Source organism: Prionailurus viverrinus, chromosome A2 (assembly GCF_022837055.1).
Source record: "Prionailurus viverrinus isolate Anna chromosome A2, UM_Priviv_1.0, whole genome shotgun sequence".
Classification (NCBI taxonomy): Eukaryota; Metazoa; Chordata; class Mammalia; order Carnivora; family Felidae; genus Prionailurus; species Prionailurus viverrinus.
Window position 1 is genome coordinate 15717376 of NC_062562.1, and position 23373 is coordinate 15740748.

At 52.6% G+C, this 23373-nt stretch overlaps 1 protein-coding gene across 1 annotated transcript in view; it reads right to left on the reverse strand.

The window, feature by feature from the left end:
• Window positions 1-14798: 14798 nt before the first annotated feature.
• The window catches only part of CCDC12 (coiled-coil domain containing 12), a 54592-nt gene continuing 46017 nt past the window's right edge, over window positions 14799-23373 (reverse strand). Inside the window, exons 3-7 of the mRNA XM_047849458.1 lie at window positions 18340-18419; window positions 16673-16734; window positions 16418-16452; window positions 15267-15343; window positions 14799-15171 (exon numbers count right to left, since the gene is read on the reverse strand). Of these exons, the coding sequence (XP_047705414.1) occupies window positions 15089-15171; window positions 15267-15343; window positions 16418-16452; window positions 16673-16734; window positions 18340-18419 (337 nt within the window). The 3' untranslated portion in view covers window positions 14799-15088. The remainder of the gene's footprint in view (window positions 15172-15266; window positions 15344-16417; window positions 16453-16672; window positions 16735-18339; window positions 18420-23373) is intronic.

Below are 23373 nucleotides of genomic sequence, written 5' to 3' on the forward strand. Positions count from 1 at the left end.
CCTTCCCAGGGGTGTCCGTGTGATGCCCCTCTTCAGGGCTCAGAGCTATGGGACCTCTGGACCACGGGGCTTTCTGGGAAACTCGTCCCACCCATCCCGCAGGCAGGCACTGAGGCCTCCAGTGGGCTGGGCCCTGGGGCCCCACCGTCTAGCCCAGACTCCTCCCGGGTAGGCTTCTGAAATAGAGTCCATGAGGCCCCCTCACCCTGAAACATTCAGACTGGGTATCCCTAGGCCAGGGCTGTGTCTTCCCCCTCAGACTAGGCATGCCCCAGAACAGAGCTGAGCCTCCTCTTTCAGATTGGATTCCCTCTAGGACAGGGTTTAGTCTCTTCCTACAGACCAGGGACCTCCACCCCAGGACAAGGCTGTGCTCACCCTTCAGGTGAGATACCCACAGGACAGGGCTGTGCTCCTCAGACTATATACCCCCACACCCCTACCCCAGGACAGAGCCAGGCCTTCCCCTTTAGACTGGGAACCATTTCTGGGATGTCCAGGACCGGACTGGACCTTACACCAGTCCAAGCCCCTAGGCCAGGACCCTCCTCTCTCAGACCCAGAGCCCCTGGGCCAGGGCCGGGCTTCCCACTCAGAGAGGCCCTTGAGCAGCGCCTGGGCCATCCAGGTGTTGGCAGAGGAAGTGGGAGCCCTCAGTGGGCCTGGCAGGCAGTCAGGACCCTGTTTGCCTTGAGCAGGGGCTGGAGCCAGGTGGTCACTTCTCCCTTCAAGGCCTCCCAGCACAGCCAAGCCGCAGGGAACACGTAAACAGCAGGCAAGCCGGGAGCAGGCAGGCAGGGAGGAGGGCACGGAGACCCCGGCTCCACAGCCTCCTTGGCCACAGTGGCTGGCACCTCATGGGCTGCCATCAACTCTGAGCTGGGCCAGCGAGGCTGCATGCAGCTCCCACCTGTCCTGAGCGTGTGGAGAGGCCCTGCCCTCTCTGGCCTGTGTTCCTTCGGGCAGACTGGGACAGGGACCTCCGAAGACCATTGGAAGGTACCCTCTTAGGGCCCCCTGGAACACAAGGCCAGGCCTCTAGGCTGGGTGAGACCAGAGCTCCCGGCTCAGAGTGGGGCCTAGGGGTCCAGGGGCACCAAAGAGACGGCCCTGCTCGCCCTCAGCCTGCAAGCCTGTTGAGAACCAGGATGGAGCAGGCCCCCCATGCCCACCTGGAGCGGGCAGGCTGGGAGAGCCCACATCCTTCTGCTCTCACCCTGGGAAGGTGGGAGGGGGCAGGACACAGGGGAAAGGGGACTGAGTTCTCTGGAAGTTCAGAAGGGACACGACCCTGCCCTAGAGGGTCTTAAGGGGACACAGCTCTGCTCTGATGGCGTGTGAGGGGCCGTGACCCTGCCCGGGGGTCTGACATGGTCCTCCTCTGCCTTGGTTCGTGGAAGAGGTCTGGCTGTGGGGGTCCGTCGCGGGGGGGGGGGGGGGGGCAGGAGCAGTGGGGCTTGCTGCTCAGCTCCGGCACACAGGCTGGGCTGGGTCCAGCTGCCTGTACCTCATGCCTCCTCAGCCAATTCCAGGAGAATGATCCCCGCCCGAGGCTACCGTGGCCAACTGAAACAAGCCTTGGCTGGGGCGGAAGAGCCTCCTCTCGGGCAGAGGAGGGGACTCCAGAGCCAGGCAGGGGCCTGGACCCTGGCTGGCTCCCGGTGTGTGCTGTGTGATCCCGGGCAAGCTGCTTTCCCTCTCTGAGCCTCAGCTTCTCTTCTGTGGTCAGACCCCTGTCCAGGTCTCCAGGCCTGTGTGGATTCAGTAGTCCCACTCCTCAGTGGGCCCCCAGGACACAAGGCCAGGATATCCCCAGTGACTGGTTCCCTCCTTCGGTATATCACAGTCCTGCAGGCAGTGGGGGCCAAGAGATGGTGGGTGTGGATTCTGGGCAGCTCTTCCTGTCTGAGGGCCGGGGGAGCGGTGAGGGGAAGGGGGCCAGGGTCTCAGAGGCAAAAGAGGCAGAAGACCAGATTCCAACCTTCCCTTCTGGCCTCAGCTCTCCATCTGTGGGGGGAAGGGAGGCAGCTGCATTAATTATGTGCCTCCTGTTCAGGCCCCCCCGGCCCCCAGCAGTCTTTGTGGGGGTAGAGAGGTGAGCTTCCCAGGGAACCGCTGGGGGTGGGGTGGGGTGGGGAGCTGTGCAGATGAGCAGCCCCCATGGGCTCCTGCTGGCTTTGCTTCCCAATGGGGAGGAGGAGGGGACGAGGCGAGGCTGGGAGGATGGGCTTCCGGGCATGGGAGGACTGGCTTGGGGCCACCCAGCACCTGTGGCTGCAAACGCTTCAGGTGCTGGCATTCGAGGCCCTTCCCCTGCTCCTCCCGCTCCCCACGCTGTGCTCTCCTGGCAGCCCAAGGCAGCTGGTCCCTCCTGGGAACCGTCCAACCCCAGCATGTATCAGTCCGGGGACAGCCTTGATGGGAACCACACTCTGGCCCCGCCCAGAGGCCACACTGGCCAGCTGGGTGCCCCCAACGAGCTCACCATCAGTGGTAGAGGGATGTGCTGTGGGGCTGTTATGTGTGTACATATTTGTGTGGGTCTATGTTTATTTGTATTTGTGTGCATATTAGTATGTGTCTGTGTATTTATTAGTATTTATGTATGTATATTTATAAACGTGTGTGCCTGTTCATATATGTGCCTAGCCATATATGTCTGCTGTGTCTTAATTGTATTGTCTATTTGTGGTTCTATCTGTATATAAACGATACCTATCTGTGTGTGTGTGTGTGTGTGTCCATTTGCGTGGCTGTATTATGTGTCTATTTGTATTTGTGTGTATGTCTGTGTATACGTGTGTGTCTGTTTGTGTGTGTGTGTCTGTGTGGACCTGTGGTCTGAGAACGCCGCCTGTGGGTGGAATTTGGCCCAGAGACGTGTTTGGTTTGGCCCCTACAATATTTTCAACGTCTTGAGCCAACATTTAAAAATCAGGATATTTCACATAAAAATTCAGCTTTTCAGTTTCTCTTAAAAATTCAGAAGCCCTGGCAGCCTTGGGCCTGTGCTCCCATGAGGCTGCTCTCCTCCAGCGCCACACACGGGTGCCCATCCTCCTGCCCTCCGCACCCTCCCCACTTACCTGCCTACCAGCACCTTGAGGATGACTCAGTTTGTGACCCCAGAGTGTGCGGTCACAACTGAGTGCGAGCCCAGCTGTCAGGGAGCACGTACCTGGACTGAGTCTGCAATGTGGGGCTGTACATGTGAATGCATATGTGTGTGTGAGGTCAGTCTGTGTGAATAGGATAAGTGTGAAGGCATGAGTGTGTGCATTAGGCCAATCTGAGTGCACGGGGGACATACGGGTGCCTGCGTGTGCATGTGGGGGGTATAGGTGTGTGAATGCACGCACGTGTGCATGGGGGGGGTGTGCGTGGCTGTGTTCGTGGCCACGTGGAGTGTGTGGGCCACTGTGGTCTGGCATGCTCTGCATAGGGGCCTCTTCCGGCCTTTGATGGGGAATTGGATTCCCAGCTTCTGGCTGGGCTGCCTTGTGGGATTTATTTCTGTCTCAGTGCCGACCAGAGGCCTGAGTAATGGGAACATTTAAAGAAAACCGGTAAATACATAGAGAAGGGGCAGGCTGGCCGGGAAACTCTGCCTGGACACCCCTGCCCAGCCCACAGCTGCCAGAGGCCCGGAGGCCAGGCCTGAGCCGGGGAGGGAAGCAGCCTTAGGACCTAGCACGCACATGCACCCCGTTCTGTGGGTTGCCCACTTCTGCCCACCCAGGCCCATCAGGTGAGGGCTGTGCTGCCCGGATGGCCCCTGGGACAAAGACAGGCATCTTGGGAGCTTGGCTTCAAACAAGAGATGCTCAGGACCGGCTCAGAGGATGGCAGAAGATGCCATGTGAGGTCTGGCCCAGGGGCTAAGGGACCCTGACCTTCCTTCCAGGTGAGTCCCTTTCCCAGCCAGACTATACAGGGTCCACATCCCTGGGTATTCTGTACATACGGGCCTCACAGGTGCAGACCCTTCCCCAGGAGGAATGAGGCTGCCTGAGACCTGACAGGGCTGGTGCTGCCCCTAGAGCTGTGGTGCCTGGTGCCTGGAACCTGAGTAAGGCTGGTGTGGACTGGGGGCCTGGGGTGCTGTTCTCCTAGCGGGCCCCCACAGTTCTGGGCTTCAGGTCGACAGAGCACCACTCTTGGGACCATCTTGGACATCAGTCACTTAAATGACATGTGCCCTGTGGGAAAGGAAGGACTGCTTTCCCTGGTGGCGAGATGTGCATTACACAAGACCCACAGAGCAGCAGGAAAACAGGCTGAGCTGACCCACACTCCCTCTCAGGGGCCCCGGGATGGTGTCTTCTGCTGCCCCCCAGTGGCCACGTGAAGATGGGGAAATAAAGGCTGCCCGGAGACTTGTCCACGCAGTCTCCAGGCTGAGTGGACTTGCGGGGCCCTTGAGGCCCCAGATCTCACCACTTACGATGCCCCACTAATGCCTAGCCAGAGGGCTCTGGGGGAAGCGAGGAATTTCAGACGGGTCTAAGGGAGGGAGTTTGGCTCCCACCACCGGAGGAAGGTCAACTCCTAGAGGACAGGGTATCATCGGATTCACAGCCATACAATCAGCCCCTGAAATAGTGCCCAGCACCAGGTGGGTACTCAGGGAGCAGATCTGAATCCCCAGATCCTATAGGGTGGGCGGCCTTGCAGCTGGTCCTGGACATGGCTCAGAGCCCCACGGAGAGGATGCCTGGATGAAGGCGAGCAGACATCTCACACTAGAGCCCAGCAGTGTGAACACTAGCAGTGCTGGTGAGCAGCAGTGTGGAACCCCAACAGGGGATTTGGCCGCAAGGCCAGGACAACTCCACGGAACTAGATCTGCCCAAACTGGGTGCCTTCACACTCTTGACTGCAGCCTGCTGGGCTAGGCAGAATCTTCCCTCGTAACTTGAGGGGCTGTGCCTCCCTCTGACCCCGTCGGCTATTCCTCACTGTGGTATAGGCCCTGTACCAGCCCCCGGGAACCCATCCCTGCAATCCCAGGTCCAACTTCCTCCCAATCCTCTTGCTGCCCTTCCTACCTAGAGGCACCAAGCCTGGGTCTCTGCGCCAGCAGGCCTCATCCCCCTGTCCTCTGCTGGGGAAGGGGTGTTGCAGCTCAGGCCCGATAACCTCTCCAGAGATGACCCAGCGGCCAGATGTCCTCAAGGGTTGCAAGCAGGAGGGGCATGAAGTGTTGGGAGGGCAGTCAGGGCTGTCCTGGGGAGGTACCTGATGAGCTGGGCAGCAAAGGGCACACTAGAGCTCCCTCCATCCACAGAGGTGGGCACTGCCACCTGTCATTCCCTCAGTCCTGTGATACGGGGGCTGCTGGGGCCCGAGAGCCCCCAACCTGCCCCTCCAACCAAGGCCAAGATTCACTATGACCAAGTCTGTGGATCCAGAAAACTTGTGTCTTATTTTTAAAGTGCTTCTTAAAAAAAAAAAAAAAAATCACACAATTTGTTAACATATGTTACCATTTTCTTTGTTCACCACTAAAGACATCTTAAAACTTTTCGACAGAATATAAATTCAGAGGAAGTTAAAAAAAGATAGTACACCACAGTCCTGTGTACTGTTCACCCGGTCTCCCCTGATGGCTACATCTTCTGAAACTATAGCATAATGTCAAAACCCAAACCAGGAATCTGACATTGGCACGTGTGTGTACAGTTCCATCCCATTTTACCACATATATAGATTTGCATAATCACCAGTGCGACCAAGAACTATTCTATCACCACTAGGCACTCTCTCAAGCTACCCTGTCATATACAGCCATGCGTGCCCCTTACCATTCCTAAACCCTTGCACCCACAAATCTGTTCCCTATGTGTAGGACTTTGTCACTTCAAGAATATTATAGATAGGGAATTGTACAGCATGTGATTTTTATATGTATAAGATAGATGCATATATGTATATTTCACTCAGCATTAATGCCCCCGAGATTCATCCAAGCCACTCACTTTTATCAAGTTTGTTGTTCCTTTTTTACTGCTGAGTAGTATTCCATGGTATGGATGCACCAGTTTAACCAGGCACCAGGACATTTTGTGGTTGGTTAATTTGTTTTTTTTTTCACAGAATAAAAACTTACTTAATTTTCCATTCTGTTACTCCCCGAAGTACAGGACCAAGTGAAGTAATGCCTTCATCCACTGCCATAGGTCAGAAATGTATTACCACATATCCTTATTTCACCCATTTTTGTGTAATATTTTAATTCCAAACTGAAGGATGGGGAGTTATACTAAGACCTTGATCTTCATCTGATGACTTGGAAACCTCCATTAAACTAGAGATCTGGGCTGTTTTTTGTTGTTGTTGTTTTTAAGTGACATATCCTGGATGGACAACAAATTCAAATGATCTAGCATTCAATAAGCCAATAATACTTGTGAGATTTGGCTTTTTTCTAGCTTTCGGTGATTATAAATAAACCTGTTATGAACATTTGTGTGGACAGGCTTTATTTCTCTGGAGTAAATGCCCAGGCGGAGCGTGGTTACTGGGTTACACAGGAAGTGAATGTTAGTTTCTTAAGAAACTGCCAAACTGTTTTCCAGAGTAACTGTACCACTTACAGCGCCACCACCAATGTACGAAAGATTCAGCTTCTCTACAGCCTTGTCAGCATTTGGTATCAGCACTCTTTCTGGAACCTTGCTGATGCAGGGCTCGATCACACAACTCTGGGATCATGACCTGAGTGAAACCAAGAGTCGGACGCTTATCCGGCGGAGCCACCCAGGCGCCCCAGCACTCTTTTTTAATTAAGCTATCCTAACAGGTGTGTGATGATGGCTCATCATGGCCTTCATTTGCATTTTTCCTTAATGGCCAATGATGCTCTCCTGTGCTTATCTGCCATTTATATACCCTCTTCCTTCCTTCTGTTGTGAGAGTTCCTTATATATTCTAGATAGGAGTCCTTTAGCAGATACAGGGTCTGCAATTTAGTCTGTAGCTTTTCATTCTCTTAACATTTTTTTTAAAGTTTTTATTTATTTTTGAGAGAGAGAGGAGAAAGAGAGCACAAGGATAGAGGGGCAGAGAGAGAGGGAGACACAGAATGTGAAGCAGGCTCCGGGCTCTGAGCCGTCAGCACAGAGCCCGACGCAGGGCTCGACCCCACAATCCATGAGATCATGACCTGACCTGGAGTCGGATGCTTAACCGACTGAGCCACGCAGGCGCCCCTTAACAGATTTTGTTGAAATAAAAGCTTTCTGTTTCAGTTAAATCAAATTTCGATTTTTTTTCTTCATGAATGCGCACGTCTGGGTCTCGTGTCTAAGAACTCTTCACCGAGCTCTAGGTCCTGAATGTTTTCCCCTAAAAGCTTTTATAGTTTTACATTTTATGTTTACACCTATGATCCACTTTAGGTTTTGGAACTTAGTTTTTAAGAATAACCGCTGGGCTTTAGGTTGGGGCTTTCTTCGGCATGTGGGGATCCAATCGCTCCAGCACCATTTGCTGAAGAGTATCTTGCCTCTACTGAGCTTGTTTTGCACCTCTGTTAAAAATCAGTGGGGCATCTGGGTGGCTCAGCCGGTTAAGCATCTGACTTCGGCTCGGGTCATGATCTCACGGTTCCTGGGTTCGAGCCCCATGTGGGGCTCCATGCTGACAGTGCAGAGCCTGCTTGGGATTCTCTCTCTCCCTCTCTTTCTGTCCCTCCCCCGAGCACACATGCTCTCTCAAAATAAGTAAACTTAAAAAAAAAAAAGCAAATCAGTCGGCTGTTACTTGTTTGGGGCTACTTGAGTTCCCTACTCTTTCCCACTGTTCTCTGTGCCTATCTTTCCACCAACACCACCATCTTGATTACAGGGTTTTTTTAAGTCAGGAATTCAATATCCTTAGTATAGAGCTATGCAAATTATTTCGTCTTGGGTGAGCTGTGGTAGTTTGTGCTTTTCAAGAATTGGTCCATTTCAGCAACTTTTCAAATTGATGTGGGTATTTACAGTATCCCCTTATTGTCTCTTTGAGGTCTATGGGGTCGGTAGTGACAGCCTTGCTGCCTTCTGAATATTCGTAACTTGTGTCTTCGTCAGTCTTGCTGGAGGTTAGTCAATTATTGATTTTTGCAATGTTTACGAGTTTCTTTGCTTACCACTTCTTCCTGCATCCTGTGGCAGGCACTGCTGGCTGCCTTCCCGGGACTCTTTCTACCCTTCTTCTTTTCTCATGGAACCTCAATTCCAATCACATGGCAATGTGCCCAGCTTAAAATACCCTCACTCCCCACATGTCTGCAGTTCAGCTGGATCAGACATGGTAATGGCTGGTGGATGTGAAGGCGAGCCTGGTGGACTGGGCTTGAAGCCACAGTTTCCTTAGTTGGCTTGCCCCTTGCCCTTCCCCCTCCTGCCCATAGTTGCAACCCGGTGGTGCAAAGACTCCTAGGGGAGCTAAGGACGGCAGCTGGGGAGACAACGGGGAACCATGTCCCTGGGGCCACCGCATCCCCATGGACTTAACACAAGAACAGCAAAGCCTCCTGGTTGAAGATCCTGTTTGTGAGCGTCCACCTGATGTAGTCCCGATTCTCTCCTGCTCTCCCAGCTCCTACCATGCTTCCTCTCACTACAGAGCGTTCCTTTCGAGTTCTTCCAGCAAAGATCTGTGCAGAGTAAACACTTGGTTATCGGAAGCCCGAAAATGTCTGTCTGGTGCTATGTCCGATAATTAAGCAGCTGGACATTTGTTTCCTCAGCACTCAGGAAAATGTTGTCTTGTAGTATCTACTACTGATGAAAACACAATGCATTCATTCATAGGTTGTTTTATCTTCTGTGTGCTTGTATGATTTTTCTCTTTACCCCCAGTGTTCTAACCCAGGCCGTTGTCGTGAAATTGCAGACGTGGTCATTAAAAAATTGCACTTCAGGGGTGCCTGCGTGGCTCAGGTGGTTGAGCATTCAACCCTTGATCTCAGCTCAGGTCTTGATCTCAGGGGGAGTTCAAGCCCCTTACTGGGCTCCAAGCTGGGCATGGAGCCTACTTAAAAAAAGAAAAAAATTGGGGTGCCTGGGTGACTCAGTCAGTTAAGCATCTGACTGATCTTGCAGTTCACGAATTCAAGCCCCGCGTCCAGCTCTGTGCTGACAGCTCAGAACCTGGAGCCTGCTTCCGAATCTGTGTCTCCCTCTCCCTCTGCCCCTCCTCTGATCACACTCTGTCCCTCTCTCTCTCAAAAAATAAACAGTAAAAAAAAAAAAAAAAAAAAAAAATTCCATTCCACACTTACCGAATAATTTGGTTGTGAATTCTGGAGACCTCTCTCCTTAAACAAGTATGCATGTGACATACAGAATATATACCAACAAAGTACATAAAATGAACGGATAGAGAATAAAACGAATTCCTGCCACTCAAGCCAAGTTAAAGAACATTATCAATACCTCAGAGGGCTCCTTCCCGGAGTGAACTGCAAGCCTAGTGTTGAGGACTGTCACCTTGCTTTTCTGCACCCACTTTACCCTCCGTACGCGTATCCTTAGAGAGTATATTGTTTCACTGCCTGTTATGTAACACCACAGAAGTGGCTCATACTCCCTTTCTTCTGGGACATGACATCGCATGTGGCTGTAGCTCACTTCATTGCCAGAGTCTTCCACCGGACGAATCACAGCTTATCACACGTGTGTTTCAATGTGGTGGATGTGCGCACATGCGCTGTGATGAATGACGCTCCTGCAAGCGTCACACCCGTGCCAAGGTCCCCCAGGACACTACTTCTGGAATTGCTGCTCACAGCTTGTACACGTGTTCCGCTTCTCCAAAGTGGTCGCACCCTTTGGGCGGCAAGTGACAGCCCCAGTGCTGCACAGCACATTCACATAGCTAACACCACTTCTGTCCGAATGTCTGATGTTACCCCAGCTACCTTTGTTGGTTCTGGGCTTGATAGAGCTTTTCTAATCCCTTCACTTTCCATCTTTCTTTGAGTTTAGGTTTGGGTTTAAGCTTTTTTTTAAAACAGCATCAGACTGAGTTTTAAAAAATAAGGTGGTTTAGTACACTGATGTATTTTGGGTTAATTTACTTGTCCCACTTTTCTCTCTTTGCCTTCTTTTGGGTAGTTTGTTTTGTTTTGTTTTGTTTTTTTGTTTTGTTTTTTTACAACTGCTTTGGAAGTGGTACACTCTTTTTCTATTGTTAGGGTCACTGCAGAAATGTCAGCCTGCCTGTGTAGCAGAGCCTGAGTCTTTTGTCTCTTCACCCGTGAGCTTCGTAGAGAGCTGTAATTCCAATCAAGAGTATGCACCTACCACTGCTGTTACATGTTCTCGTAGCCCTGGTCTTACTTTCACTCCATGGAACATTCTCATTTTATAACCTATTTAGAGTTCCACCTTCTTTCTCTTTGTTCCTACTTCTAGCTCAGATTTTCCATCTGGGATCCAGTCTCATTTCAATCTGAAGACATCCTGTAGAACTTTTTTTTTTTTTAAGAATGCTTATTTATTTCATTTTTAGTCTTTTTTTTTTTTTAACATTTATTCATTTTTGAGAGAGAGACAGAGCATGAGCAGGGGAGGGGCAGAGAGAGTAGGACACCCAGAATCAGAAGCAGGCTCCAGGCTCTGAGATGTCAGCATAAAGCCCAACATGGGGCTCAAACTCACAGACCATGAAATCATGACCTGAGCTGAAGTTGGACGATTAACTGCCTGAGCTGCCCAGGCACCCCTATTTAATTTTTTAACAACAGCTTGAGATATAATATATATCTCATACAATTTGCCCATTGATAGTGTATAATTCAATGGCTGTTAGCATATTTCCAGATGTGTGCAACCACCATAATCCACTGTAGAATATTTCCATTACCCCCAAAATCGATTTTTTTTTTCATGAGGGTCTGCTGGTAATAGATGCTCTGGGCTTGCTTGTCTGAAACTATCTTGTACTTATAAGATATTTTCTCTGGGTATAGAATTTTAAGTTGACAATTTCTTTTCGTCCAGTTAACACTGATACCAGAAGGTATCTCCCCAGTTAACACTGGTTGTGGTTGAGACATCTGCTGTCTTGCTCATTAAAAGGGAATAAATCTTTTCTAATTTTAACATCATTTCTGCTCTTTTCATTCTGCCAACTTATTGCACTGTGTCTGGGTATGCAGTGGTTTTAAAATACATCCACAGATCCTTAGACCTCCCTTCCAGAGGTGGAACTAATTCTCCTTTGAGTGTGGTCTGGATGTAGTGACTTGCTCCTCACAATATAATGTGGCAGCACATCACTTCCAAGACCAGGTCATAAAAGGCTCTAAAGCTTCCACTTGTCTCTGTCTTGGCTCGCTCACTCTGGGGAAAACCAGTTGCCACAGCACGCAAACACACAGGCAAGCCTGCCAGAGAGATCCATGTGGCAAGGACTTGTGCACACGGCATGCTTCCATGAGCCTTCCTGGGAGTGGAAGCCATCACGAAAGCATACCCCCCAGCCTCGGCCAAACTTTTGGGTGGCTACAGCTCTGGGGGATGTCTTGACTGCAACCTTAAAGAGACCCCAAGCTGGAACCACCCAGGTGAGCTACTCCTGCATTCCAGACCCAAAGAAACCATCCAGTAGTAAAGGTTTGTTTCAAGCCACTGGGTTTTGATTGTAATTTGTATACAGTGATGGAGGATTGATCCAAGAAAACATTTTAAGTAAACTTGCCTACTGAGCTTTAACACACATACAAAAAGCATACAGATCATATGTGTGTGGTTCGACGAATAGTCATAAAGTGAATATACCTCATTAATCACCATCCACATCAAGAGATGGGACATCTCAGTGTTGGTTTCTTTTTTCTGCCCTGCTTGAGATTTGCTGGCCTCGCTGAATCCGTGGACTGGTGATTTTGAAAAGTTCACAGTCATTTAAGAAAAGTGTTTCCTCCACTCCATTTTTGTAATTTTTTCCTCTCCTGGGACTCCGATCACACATCATGTCGGCTCTTCCTACTCTGTCCTCCATCTCAGCTTCTTGTTTTAGGTTTTACCAATCTGTTTATCCTGCTACATTCTGGAAGACCTCTTCAGGCCTAGCTTCCTGTACATGAACCGCTTCTTTAGTTCTAATTCACAGATGCAGGGCTTTTAACTGCTGTAATAATTTTTATTTCCAGAACATCACTTTGGTTTTTGGCAAATCAGTTCCTATTTTCAAGCCTGTCTTTTAATTCTTGCATCATTTTTAAACATTTAAATCATCTACCTGGTCATTCTAATGTATGAATCCTTTGCAAGTCTGATTCTACCACATCCCTGCCCATGTACTTTGCTTCTTGTGCCTTGTTGCCTAGTAGATTTGGTTGGTGACCTTTTCCAGAAGCTGCTCACTTTTCCTGAACTTTATCAACAGGCGTTCGTTAAGGACTGCAATGAATCAAGGTTCATTCAGGTAGGATTTGCATTTCTATCAAGCATCTGAGACCACCACATTCTGGAGCCATTTATATTCTTGGCTGGAGGTTTCTCATGAGCAAACCCACACAAGGGTCAGCTCAGTTCTCAAGGGAGACCTTTTTTCAGTTCAGTCAGCGGCAAGGTTCAGTTTTCCTTTGGGATGCCAAGACAGCAGATTTATTATTCGTTCCCAGAGGGAGCTGCCCTTGGGGGCCCCAGCTTTCTGGAGGGCTCTCCTACCAGGCCCCTCATTATGCACAGCATGGTGTTATCTTAGCCCCAGGCACCAAGGACCCCCAAAACCAAGACTGGTTTCACCTGGTTTGTTACATATCTTCAAGGCAAAGGTCAGGCTTCAGCATTCTGCTGCTTCTCTTACCTACTTGCTTGAGTGTTCCTGACTTTCTTGCCAGATCAGTGATGCATTTAAAAAGTATTTGTTGTAATGACTTATTTACCTAGTGTTTTTAGCTGTTTGCAAAGGGAGGATCACTTCAGGCAACTATTCTACTGTGATGCCAGAAACAGAGGTGGTCAGCCATTCCTTCTTCAAGTACCTTCCGTCTCCAGGTTTCTTTTCTCCATCTCCTGTCCACTAAAGGCCATCGAGCAGTACGTCAAGGTTCTCAACCCGCCCTCTCCCTCTTCTTTCTCTCTCTCTGCCACCTTTTAGAGCTTCAGCTTTCCCTTCCAATTTATCAATTCCTTCTTTGTTATTATTAGTTCCTCCAGTGAGTTGCTGAGTGTGTGTGTGTGTGTGTGTGTGTGTGTGTGTGTGCGCGCTGCTTATTTTCATAAACATTCTTTGTTTCCAAGATTTCTAAACAGATCTTCCTCATGCCTAATCCCTGTTCCTGAGACATGGGGCTCAGTCCCTCTTTTATCTCTGTGGTAATAAAACAAACACTCATTTTAAAAGCCTGTTAGGATGTAACTGTTTCAGCTTCCTTGGGTGTAAATTCTTCCACATGTTGGGATGGTAGCCATTCTTCAAGGTGTTGGATTTTCTCACATATTTTGTAATGTGAGTCTAAGTGCCCATCGTGTGTGATGGCTTTTGTTCTCCTCTCTCTCTCTGCCTGGCAGTTTTCTATAGGCATAGAGAGCTGTAAATGCAGAAGGAAACTTCTCATCAGCACTCGGGGCTCTTGTTCTGTGGGGCTGGCCACACTCTAGTCCTGGTGGAAAGCTAGCCGCCAGTCATCACGTGTGAGTCTCACACTGTCACGGACGAGCACCCCACTTCCTACAGCAGTCCTGGGCCGGGGACACCTTCTTATCCTTTATTCCCAGGAAGGGAAGCCCAGCTCCAGACGCTGCTATGCAGAAGGAGTGTGGCTTTAGACCTGACACCTGTGGGCATGTCTAACCCCCACTGGTGTGGGAACCAGAGTGCTGGGTTGCCCACTGCTCAGCCAGCCACCTGCCACTTTAGCCCTATCATCCCTGCAAGTTTCTGCTCCCTTTCTGCACAAATTACCTTCCTCGGGTAGTTGCGTACTTTTAGCTGAAAGCATTTACTTTTTTGTATGAGCATGCCGGTCTCTGTGTGCACACACTCACTCCACCACTATGACCTGGGTCCTCGGCACTGTCTGGCAGAGCCAGGCCATGTGTTCCTCCGACTGAGCACAGAGGGGACGACACCCTGGAATGACACAGGGCGGGGGTGGGAGGCTCAAGGGGAAACCCTGAAGGAGACTCAAGAGTGTAATCATTCTGGTCATGAAATTCTAGCTGGCCACAGGTACTTGGACTCGGGAGTTGTGGCCAGCCAGTCACTCTGGAGAGTCAGCTCCAGAGAAGGCTCACGGTCCTAATGCCAGGACCCTGGGGACCCAGGGTCCACGACCACACTCAAAACCAAAGCTATGATACCCTAGTCTATATGAGCCACCCTCCCCAATACAGGGGCCCTGTCCCAGAGAAGCCACAGTCTAGCTCCGACTGTGTTGTGGGGAGAAGGGCTGCTTGGGGTTGTGCAGGGTGAGAGAGAACAGCACCAGGGGCCTGGAATCTGGAGCGGCCCAGAATGGAGCCTTGCCAGGCACAGTGCACCCCCTCCACACCCCCAGCCTCTCTCACACTGTGAAGGAGTCCACAGAGGACCAGGGTGGGAGCCCCTCCACGCTGTCCCACAGACTGCTGCGAGGCCCAGGCCCGCGAGGCTTCTCTCAGACTCGGTCTCTGTCACCTGTGGGTTTTGACACGACTACCTTCTGGACTCAGAAGGTCAGGCCTGGGCCTTTTGCACCCCTCCAGCCTCAACATGCCCAGCCCAACGCAGCACTTACTCATACTAAGCTTCACCTCTGCTCTGCCTTGGGGCCCAAACCCACAGCGCCCCAGGACTCAGAAAATATTGACAGGTTTCTGGCGCACATACAGGTCTGCTTGTTTCTATTTCTAGAGATAAAAGAAAGTTCAAAATACATACATATGTACAGACACAGCAAGCCCACAGGGTTGCTGTCAGCTCTGCCCCTGTCGGGGTGACGGGGACCACTTAGGAGACAAGGAGCTGACCTCACCCCACGGCGGGGGTTCCAGGCTGACGGGGCGGTTTGGCTCTGGAGGTAACAGCAAGCCCAGCCCCACCCTTGCCCGAGACCACCCACCCACAGGACAGGCCTGACAGGGGCAAGGGGACATGGCGTGCCTCAGTCAGAGTCACAGGCCTCTTGCTCGGTGGTGGCGTCCACTGCAGAGGCCAGGCTGTCCTCTTGGCCTTTCAGCCTCTCACCTGGATGAGGGACAGACAGAGGAGTGGGGAGGGGCCCCGTGCTTGGGCCACCACCCAGAGGGCAGGGATCCCGCCTCGCCAGGCCCTGCACTTACGGATCAGCTCGGCAATGGCCCTCTGGGTCCGTTTTTCTAGCTTCTCTAGTTTCTTGGCTACGTCTCTCTTGAGGTCCCTGGAGCAGGCAGGTGTGAGGAGGCCGAAGTTGAAGACTGGCTTGGTGTGGCCTTGGGACCCTCCCCTCCCAAAGCCCCTCTGGCATTAGGAATCACACTCAGCTGCCTGAGGAGACCACCGCGGGGAGGAGACCACCCCGGGGAGGAGGCCAGGAAGCTCCTCTCTCCCTTTCTGCACCCTCCAAAACCAGGCAGCAGTCACCCTTCCGTGTCCCGCTGAGGCAGCGACTGATGGCGCAGACCCACCAAACACGGGACCGAGTCAAGGTGTGCAAGGGTGGGTGGTATCTCAGGGTCCCTCTCAGCCTGGTCCCCTCGGTCACCATCAGGGAGTGACCTGCCCTAGCCCACTGTGGGTCCTGCTCCTCCTCTAGCCGTGTGCTCACCCTCACCACCAGGAGCTTCCAGAAGTGCACACACAGCCTATTCTCCCTGCCCAGGGATTCGGAGGACACATGCCCCGTGCTTCTGTTTCGACAAATGAGAACACCTTCAGTGGTGCTGTACTTGTCACAGAATCACTGGTGAGGGATGTGGCCTGCACCTCTGGCCCAAGGTCAAGTAGAACACAAGCCCCAGGCCACATGGCCCCTCTCTCCCCCACTCTGTATCAGCCTGGTCACAGGGGCATCGGGAAAGGATGAGCAGCCCCATTTCACAGAAGAGGAAACTGAGGACAAAGCAGAACAGGCCAGTGGCAGCAGAACTGGGACAGCCATCTATACCTGCCCTCCCCATCCTCTCGCCTCCATCCTGTGGCTCCTTGAGGGCCAAGGCCGGCCTTGCTCAAATGGAGCTCTCTGAGGTGGCCGGACCCCCACCCTTGCAACAGGGACTTCTTCAAGGGACTGCTGCTCCTCACCCTCCCGGAGCCCCTCCCCCGCCCTCCAGGTGTCACCCCCATGGCCACCCTCTCATTCTCCACTTCTGTCCTGTCAGCACGTCCTTTGGTCAGCAAGTGTCCACACTGTCCGTCTCCCTGCTGTGAGGTGGGAGAGGCCCAGCCTGAGGGCCGCGTCTGGCACCCAGAGCGGCCGGTGGGTCCGCGCGAGTCCTGCAGCGGCGGCACTCACCAGTCAGGCTTCCGGGGCGCGAGGTTGGCCAGGTCCTGGGGAGGAAGAGACACGTGTCAGGACCGGAGGGCCCCCGCTCCAGGGCACGTGGGCAGACAGGGGACTGAGGCAGAAAGTGGGAGAAAGGGAGGGAGAAAGGAGGAGTGTGGGAAAAGGGGGCGGAAGGGAATGTAGAAGTGGAGAGGAGGAAGAGGGAAGTAGGAGGGAGGAGAGCCGTGGGGGAGGAGAAAAGGGCCCACGACGGGGGCCACTCACCACTTCCTCGATGACGGGCTCTGGCTTGGCGGCCTCCAGCTGCTCCTTCACCTTCTCTTCCACTAGAGGGTGCAAGACAACAACACAGGCCTTCGGAAAGGGGCCGCCACTCTCCCTGAGGCCCACGAGGCACACCCGGCACCCCCGCACGGGAGAGGGGGAGGGTGCGGAACGGGCTCCCCCTGAGACCCTGGGCTCTCTCGCCCCCACCTCTCCCGGGGCACCCAACCTCCAGAGGCGAAGACTCTGCAAAGGCAGCCGTGGAGGCAGGCCTGGGTTTCCCCGGATGACAGCCAACCTGGGGCGAAGGAGGGCCGGCAGGAGGCAGACGGCTAGAGTAGACAGAGCCCAGACCTCCAGCAGGGAAGCATGGCCAGTATTCTCGGCCCTTCTCCCCAGCTGGGAAATGAGAAAGCTGCCTTGGTATATCCACAGGATGGTTCTGCGAAGAGCTTTGAGGACTGGCTTTCCCACAATCTCCAGGGGCTCCTGGGCTCTGAGGACATCCTCTGGGCCCTGGACTAGCTGGGGCACAGGTGGCTTTTCTTCCCATCCCACTTGGATATGTGCTCGCAAGGATACGTGCTCCCCACCTTGGGGAGCCCTGACCTCACGCGCCTCCCAGCTATGCCCAGCAGCTGACGGCACCCTAACCCTAACCCTAACCTTGGGTGGGGAGAGCAGGAGGGCCTGCCTAGGCCCAGGCGCACTAACAAGTCTGGGCTCCGGGCGCTTCCTCCAACCACCCCACAGCCACCCCCCCCCCACCCCCCCCACCACTCCCCATCACTGTGGCCACATGTTGCCTCACCTGCCTCCAGCCATAGATGCTGAAGCCGCGGGACGGGACCACTCCCCGCCCCTCTCCCCGGTCCCGCCTACTGCCCCCACCATGGGGGCCCAAACCACGAAGCGAACCACCTAAGAAGCACGCGAATCTTGAGGTGAACAACTGGGGAAGTAGACGAGGGTGGGGCGGGGGTGGCTGAATGGGCAACAATTTGCTGTCTTCAAGATAAACGTACTTATTCATTTATAATTTGTATAATTAGAAACCGATTACAGAAACGAAGGATAAAAACAGGGCCAGGGGTCTACGTGGTAAGTATTCTGCATCTCCAGTGTGGAGCATCTCAGAAGCTCCCGGCTGCTGTGCTGCTCCCCACGCCACGAGACCGGGCAGCCTCACGGCCAGGCCGCTCACACAGGGACACCTGCCGTCAGGGACACCTTCTCCATCCTCTGCGCTCTGGCACTGCCACGCCTCGCAGCCGGCGGGCACCTGCCCGCCCGCTGCCCTCTGAGCACCTGAGTGGTCAGCTCTTCTCCAGGGTCTCTCACTCTGACCCCCAAGTGCCCCCAGGATCCATCCCCACCTATGCCCCTGCCCCTGTTGCCCCTTCCACGTCTCAGCCCAGAGAGGTCCTTTAGGGGAATGGGGCCTCTTCTCTCGCAGGTCCCCGGAAGGCCGTCCAGCCGTGCCCTGACCACCTCTCTGCTGTTACTCAGCACTGACCACTTCTGGATGGCTGTGAGACGTTGCCAGGGGTCCTGGAGGCCCAACTTCCAGGCCTGGCACTGCCAGTTACCCTCCAAGAGAGAACGACATCTGACAACGTGGAGGCGGCTGACGGCGCCTCGGAGGTGGAAAGCTGCAGCCCACCTACCGGCGACTGGCTTGGCCTGGGGCACCCTCCTCCTCTTCAGGTCCTCGTCCTCTGGGACATAGTTCCGCAGCCTGAGTTCCCTACGAGAGGAGATGACAAGCAGAGATGGAGCGAAGCATGTGGCAGTCTCGTTCACCTCGTACACCTGGAGGTCGGACTGTGAGGAAGCCACACGAGCCGGTGACTTCTAGACTTTCCTCCGGTCTCTCTGGAGACGGCCTGGTGAAGAGGGAGAGCACGGGAACAGAAGGACCATAGGGACGGGCCCCCTCTCCATGCAGCCCCGTCATCTGCCGGGGAGCAGCTGGGCGGGTCACTCCGCCAAGGCCCCGGCCGCAAGGTAGGTTCGCCCAGAGCTGGGGCCAGGGATGCCCAGGAGCATTCTCTGGCTGTCTCTCCTGGATGAGCTCCATCTGACAGCCGGGAGAACTGAGGGTCAGAGAGACTGGAGCATTTTCATAAGGTCTCACAGCAGTGGCTGCAGCGTCTGACCCGGAGTCAGGGCCGGAGCTCTCGGGCTGAGTTTCCCCTACCGGACAAAGCTGGTGGTCACCCACTGTTTCTCCAAGCCTGGCTTCCTTCTTAGAGCCTTTGTGGCCTGGAGCCGCTGGCACAGACCTCAGCTCCTGGTGGCAAGGGTGTGTGCGTGCGAGTAGCCGGCAAGGGTGAAGGACAGGCACGACAGCGTGCAAGGCTGGGACAGCCGGAAGAACTGCATGGCTCCGAGGCCACAAGAGGGCTTTAAAACGCTACTGGGCAGACCCCAAGACCTCCGTGAAGGGAGGGGAGCTGTGAGGGACCAGGATCACACACTGGGCCGGGCCAGCAACAGCGCTGTTACTTTCCTCTCACGTCAGTCCCCTTGGGCAGGGGTGGCCTCCACGCCAGGCGTGTGCTGGGGTCTCCCTGGCTCAGCAGCTCATCAATCCCGACCCCCACACAGGGAAGCTTGACCACAGGAGAAACGGCCCGAGGCTCCCTCCACGGGCTGGCAAAGTGACACTTTGCATGTGGGGGCTGCTGCTTCATAAAGGCAAGACAGACTGTGGGACAGACCATTTCCACTCTAGGGAAGCAGAACAGCCCCCTGACATGCCAGCCAGGTGAGCCTGGGAGGTGGGTCCTCCTTCACTACGTCTTCTGAGCCCCTCAACGGCTGCTGGCCCCTCAGAAGTCCTGGGATGGTTTTCCCAGCAGGAGGGTTCCCACAGTCCGTCACCTACCAAACCCTCTGTGCCAGGCAAAACCGCTGCTGAGGTCCCCTGTGCAGGCAAGCTGTTCTAGAGATGAGGCAGCAGGTGTCTGTGGCCACACACCCAGCAAGTGGCAGAGGTCTGAATCTGGGAGCTTTCTGTTGCCAACCAGTCCCTATCACCAGCTCTGGCAGCCCCCTTCTCTGCCAGGGCCCCATGCCCAGAGTCCACAGCGCTAAGAGCAGGACACCCACCCTGTCCTCTACCCTCTAGCGCCTCCTGCAGGCCTGCTGGTGAATGCCACGGAAGCCCCAGCAGAGAAAGTGGGGCATGATTCGGTACACTGACTTTCGTTCACAACAAGGTAGTGAGAAAAGCAGAAGAGAAACTGAATGTGGGAAGAAAACTGCATGGACTAGTGAGAAAAAAAAACAAAACAAACTATCGCTCTCAGAAACCAGCTTCAGGGTTTTGTGAGAAATCAGCAGGAGAGAGGGGAGTCTGCTAGGAACTGGACCCAGAGCTCGAAGCCCCAGGAACAAGTACCCGCGCCCCAGCCGCCTTGCTGCCCAGGCTTCGTAGGATGTTGGAACAGGGAAGACACAGCAGGGGGACAGGGAGAGGGCAGCACAATAGGAAAGAGCAGCACTGGCGGGGGCGGGGGCGGGGGGGGGGGGGGGAGGAGGCTGGCCACACAGCAGCCCCATCCCCCACAGCAGTGCTACCGCCCAGCGTCCCCTGCTCTCCCTGGGAGCTGAGCACCAGTCCAGCAGTCGAGAACACCTGTGTCCCAGTCACTGTGGGACCATCCCATTCTCGGCCTCAGCTTCCACATCATTAAACAAGAAGGGTATGTCCAGCTCCGTCAAGCTACATCCAAGCCCTCTCTGATTCACTCTGTGAGAGCTCATGAAGAGATAGCTTCTAATGAATGCCCAGTTACCTGCCCTGCCCTCGGCCCCCACCCCTGAAGGGCAGGAGTCTCTGTGACAGGTCATGGGGGCACTGGGTTCTGCTCCAGGGCCTGGATTTTCCAACACAGAGCTGAGGTTTAACCCCCTGCTTCTGAAAATGGCTGAAAACACCTGACAAGAGACATATTTTTATTTATTTATTTATTTATTTATTTATTTATTTATTTATACCATTTATTCACTTTTGAGAGAGACAGACAGAGCATGAGCAGGAGAGGGGCAGAGAGAGGGGGAGACACAGAATCCGAAGCAGGCTCCAGGCTCCAAGCTGTCAGCACAGAGCCCAATGCGGGGCTCGAACTCACAAACTGCGAGATCATGACCTGAGCTGAAGTTGGCCGCTTAACTAACTGAGCCACCCAGGCGCCCTGAGACATATTTTAAAATATCTGTGGGGCGCCTGGGTGGCTCAGTCGGTTAAGCGGCCGACTTCGGCTCAGGTCATGATCTCACGGTCCGTGAGTTCGAGCCCCGCGTCGGGCTCTGTGCTGACAGCTCGGAGCCTGGAGCCTGTTTCAGATTCTGTGTCTCCCTCTCGCTGACCCTCCCCTGTTCATGCTCGGTCTCTCTCTGTCTCAAAAACTAAATAAAACGTTAAAAAAAAATTAAAAAAAATAATCTGTTAGCCTTGGACAAGCCCCAAGGCAACCAGGATCTGAGGGACTGCAATCGTAGGGAGGGCAAGTGTGACAGGTGAGCCTGACACTGGGCACCTCATCTCCCCTAAAGCATCTGTCTATTTACGAGCAGAGGCTGCACAGCTGAGACCCCAAGGAGAGCTCCCTGCAATCTCATGTGGCCGAAGAGATAAAAGTTTCCATCAGTGCAGGAAGGAAGCCTCTTCCCCAGTCCTGAGAGGGTGGGTCAGGGCACCCCTAGTCTAACTGCCTGCCCGAAGCTTGAATACATCTTCCCTGGAGGAAAATAAATGATTCAGAACCCCAGATTATCTCTAAAATTTTTCATACATAACATCCAGGATTCAACCAAAGCCACAAGAAAAGAAAATAATAATAAAGATCACAGAAATACTCACAGGAGATCCAGATATTAAAATGATTAGAAACGAAATATAGGGGCACCTGGGTGGCTCAGTTGGTTAAACATCTGACCTTGGCTCAGGTCATCGTCTCACAGTTTGTGGGTTCAAGCCCCGCATAGGGCTTTCTGCTCTAAGCACAAAGCCTGCTTCAGATCCTGTCTGTCTGTCTGTCTGTCTCTCTCTGCCCCTCCCCTGCGCTCGTTCTCACTCTCTCACTCAAAAAAATAAACGTTTAGGGGTGCCTGGGTGGCTCAGTCGGTTAAGCGTCCGGCTTCAGCTCAGGTCATGATCTCGTGGTTTGTGAGTTAGAGCCCTGCATCGGGCTCTGTGCTGACAGCTCGGAGCCTGGAGCCTGTTTCTGATTCTGTGTCTCCCTCTCTCTCTGCCCCTCCCCCGCTCATGCTCTGTCTCTGACTCTCTCAAAAATAAATAAACATTAGAAAAAAAAATCTAAAAATAAATAAATGTTTTTTAAAAAGAAATGAAATATAAAATAACTGAAATTTGGGGGTGCCTGGGTGGCTTAGTCGGTTAAGTGACCGACTTTAGCTCAGGTCATGATCTTGTAGTTTGTGAGTTGAGCCCCACATCAGGCTCACTACTGTCAGTGCAGAACCTGCTTCGGACCCTCTCTCCCCCTCTCTGCTGTTCCCCTGCTCGTGCTTGCTCTCTTTCTCAAAAATAAATAAACATTAAAATAAAATAAAAATAAAAATAAAAATAAAATAACATAACACATTTTTTAAAGTTCAGGAAGATATACCACAAGGTGGAGAATTTCAGCAGAGTATCTGAAACTGTAAAACTTAATGAAATGGAAATTCTGCAACTGAAAATCAACCAAAGTTAAGAACTCAATAAATGGATTTAACAGCAGTTTATTTTTTATTTTTTCAACTTTTTAAATTTATTTTTGGGACAGAGAGAGACAGAGCATGAACGGGGGAGGGGCAGAGAGAGAGGGAGACACAGAATCGGAAACAGGCTCCAGGCTCTGAGCCATCAGCCCAGAGCCCGACGCGGGGCTCGAACTCACGGACTGAGAGATCGTGACCTGGCTGAAGTCGGACGCTTAACCGACTGCGCCACCCAGGCGCCCCTTAACAGCAGTTTAAAACAGCTAGAGAAAGGGTTCGTGAACCACCAATAAGTCAGAAAATACCCAGACTGAGGCACAGAGGGAAAAAAAGTTGGAAAATAGAGAAAAGAACATAAGAAACCTATGGGACATAGCAAGAAGATCTAACATACATATAACGACAGTCCCAGAAGCAATGTTTAAAGAGATAATAGCGGGGGGCACCAGAGCAGCTCAGTCAGTTAAGTGCCAACTCTTGATTTCGGCTCAGGGCACAATCTCACAGTCCGTGAGTTCAAGCTCTGCATCAGGCTCCATGCTGACAGCGCAGAGCCTGCTTGGGATTCTCTCTCTCTTTCCCTCTCTCTCTGCCCCTCCCCTGGTCATGCCTGTACACTTTCTCTCTCTAAAAATAAATAAAACATTAAGAAAAGAGAGAGATAATAACTGAAGATTTTACATAATAAGTGGAAAACATCCAGCCATACAATATACACAGATTAAAGAAACACTATGAACCCCAAAGAAGAGCACACCTGGGAAAATCATTATCAAACTCCTAAACACCAAAGACAAAGAGAAAATTCTTAAATTCAACAGACACCTGATCTTCAAAGGAGAAATAAAACGGACAGCTGATTTCTCGATAGAAACAACGGAAACCGACAATGGGGTGATATGGCCAGAGAAAGAAAAGTTGGAGAAACTGGTTGTCAAGGAATCTGTTCTTTACTAAAGGGAGTGCTT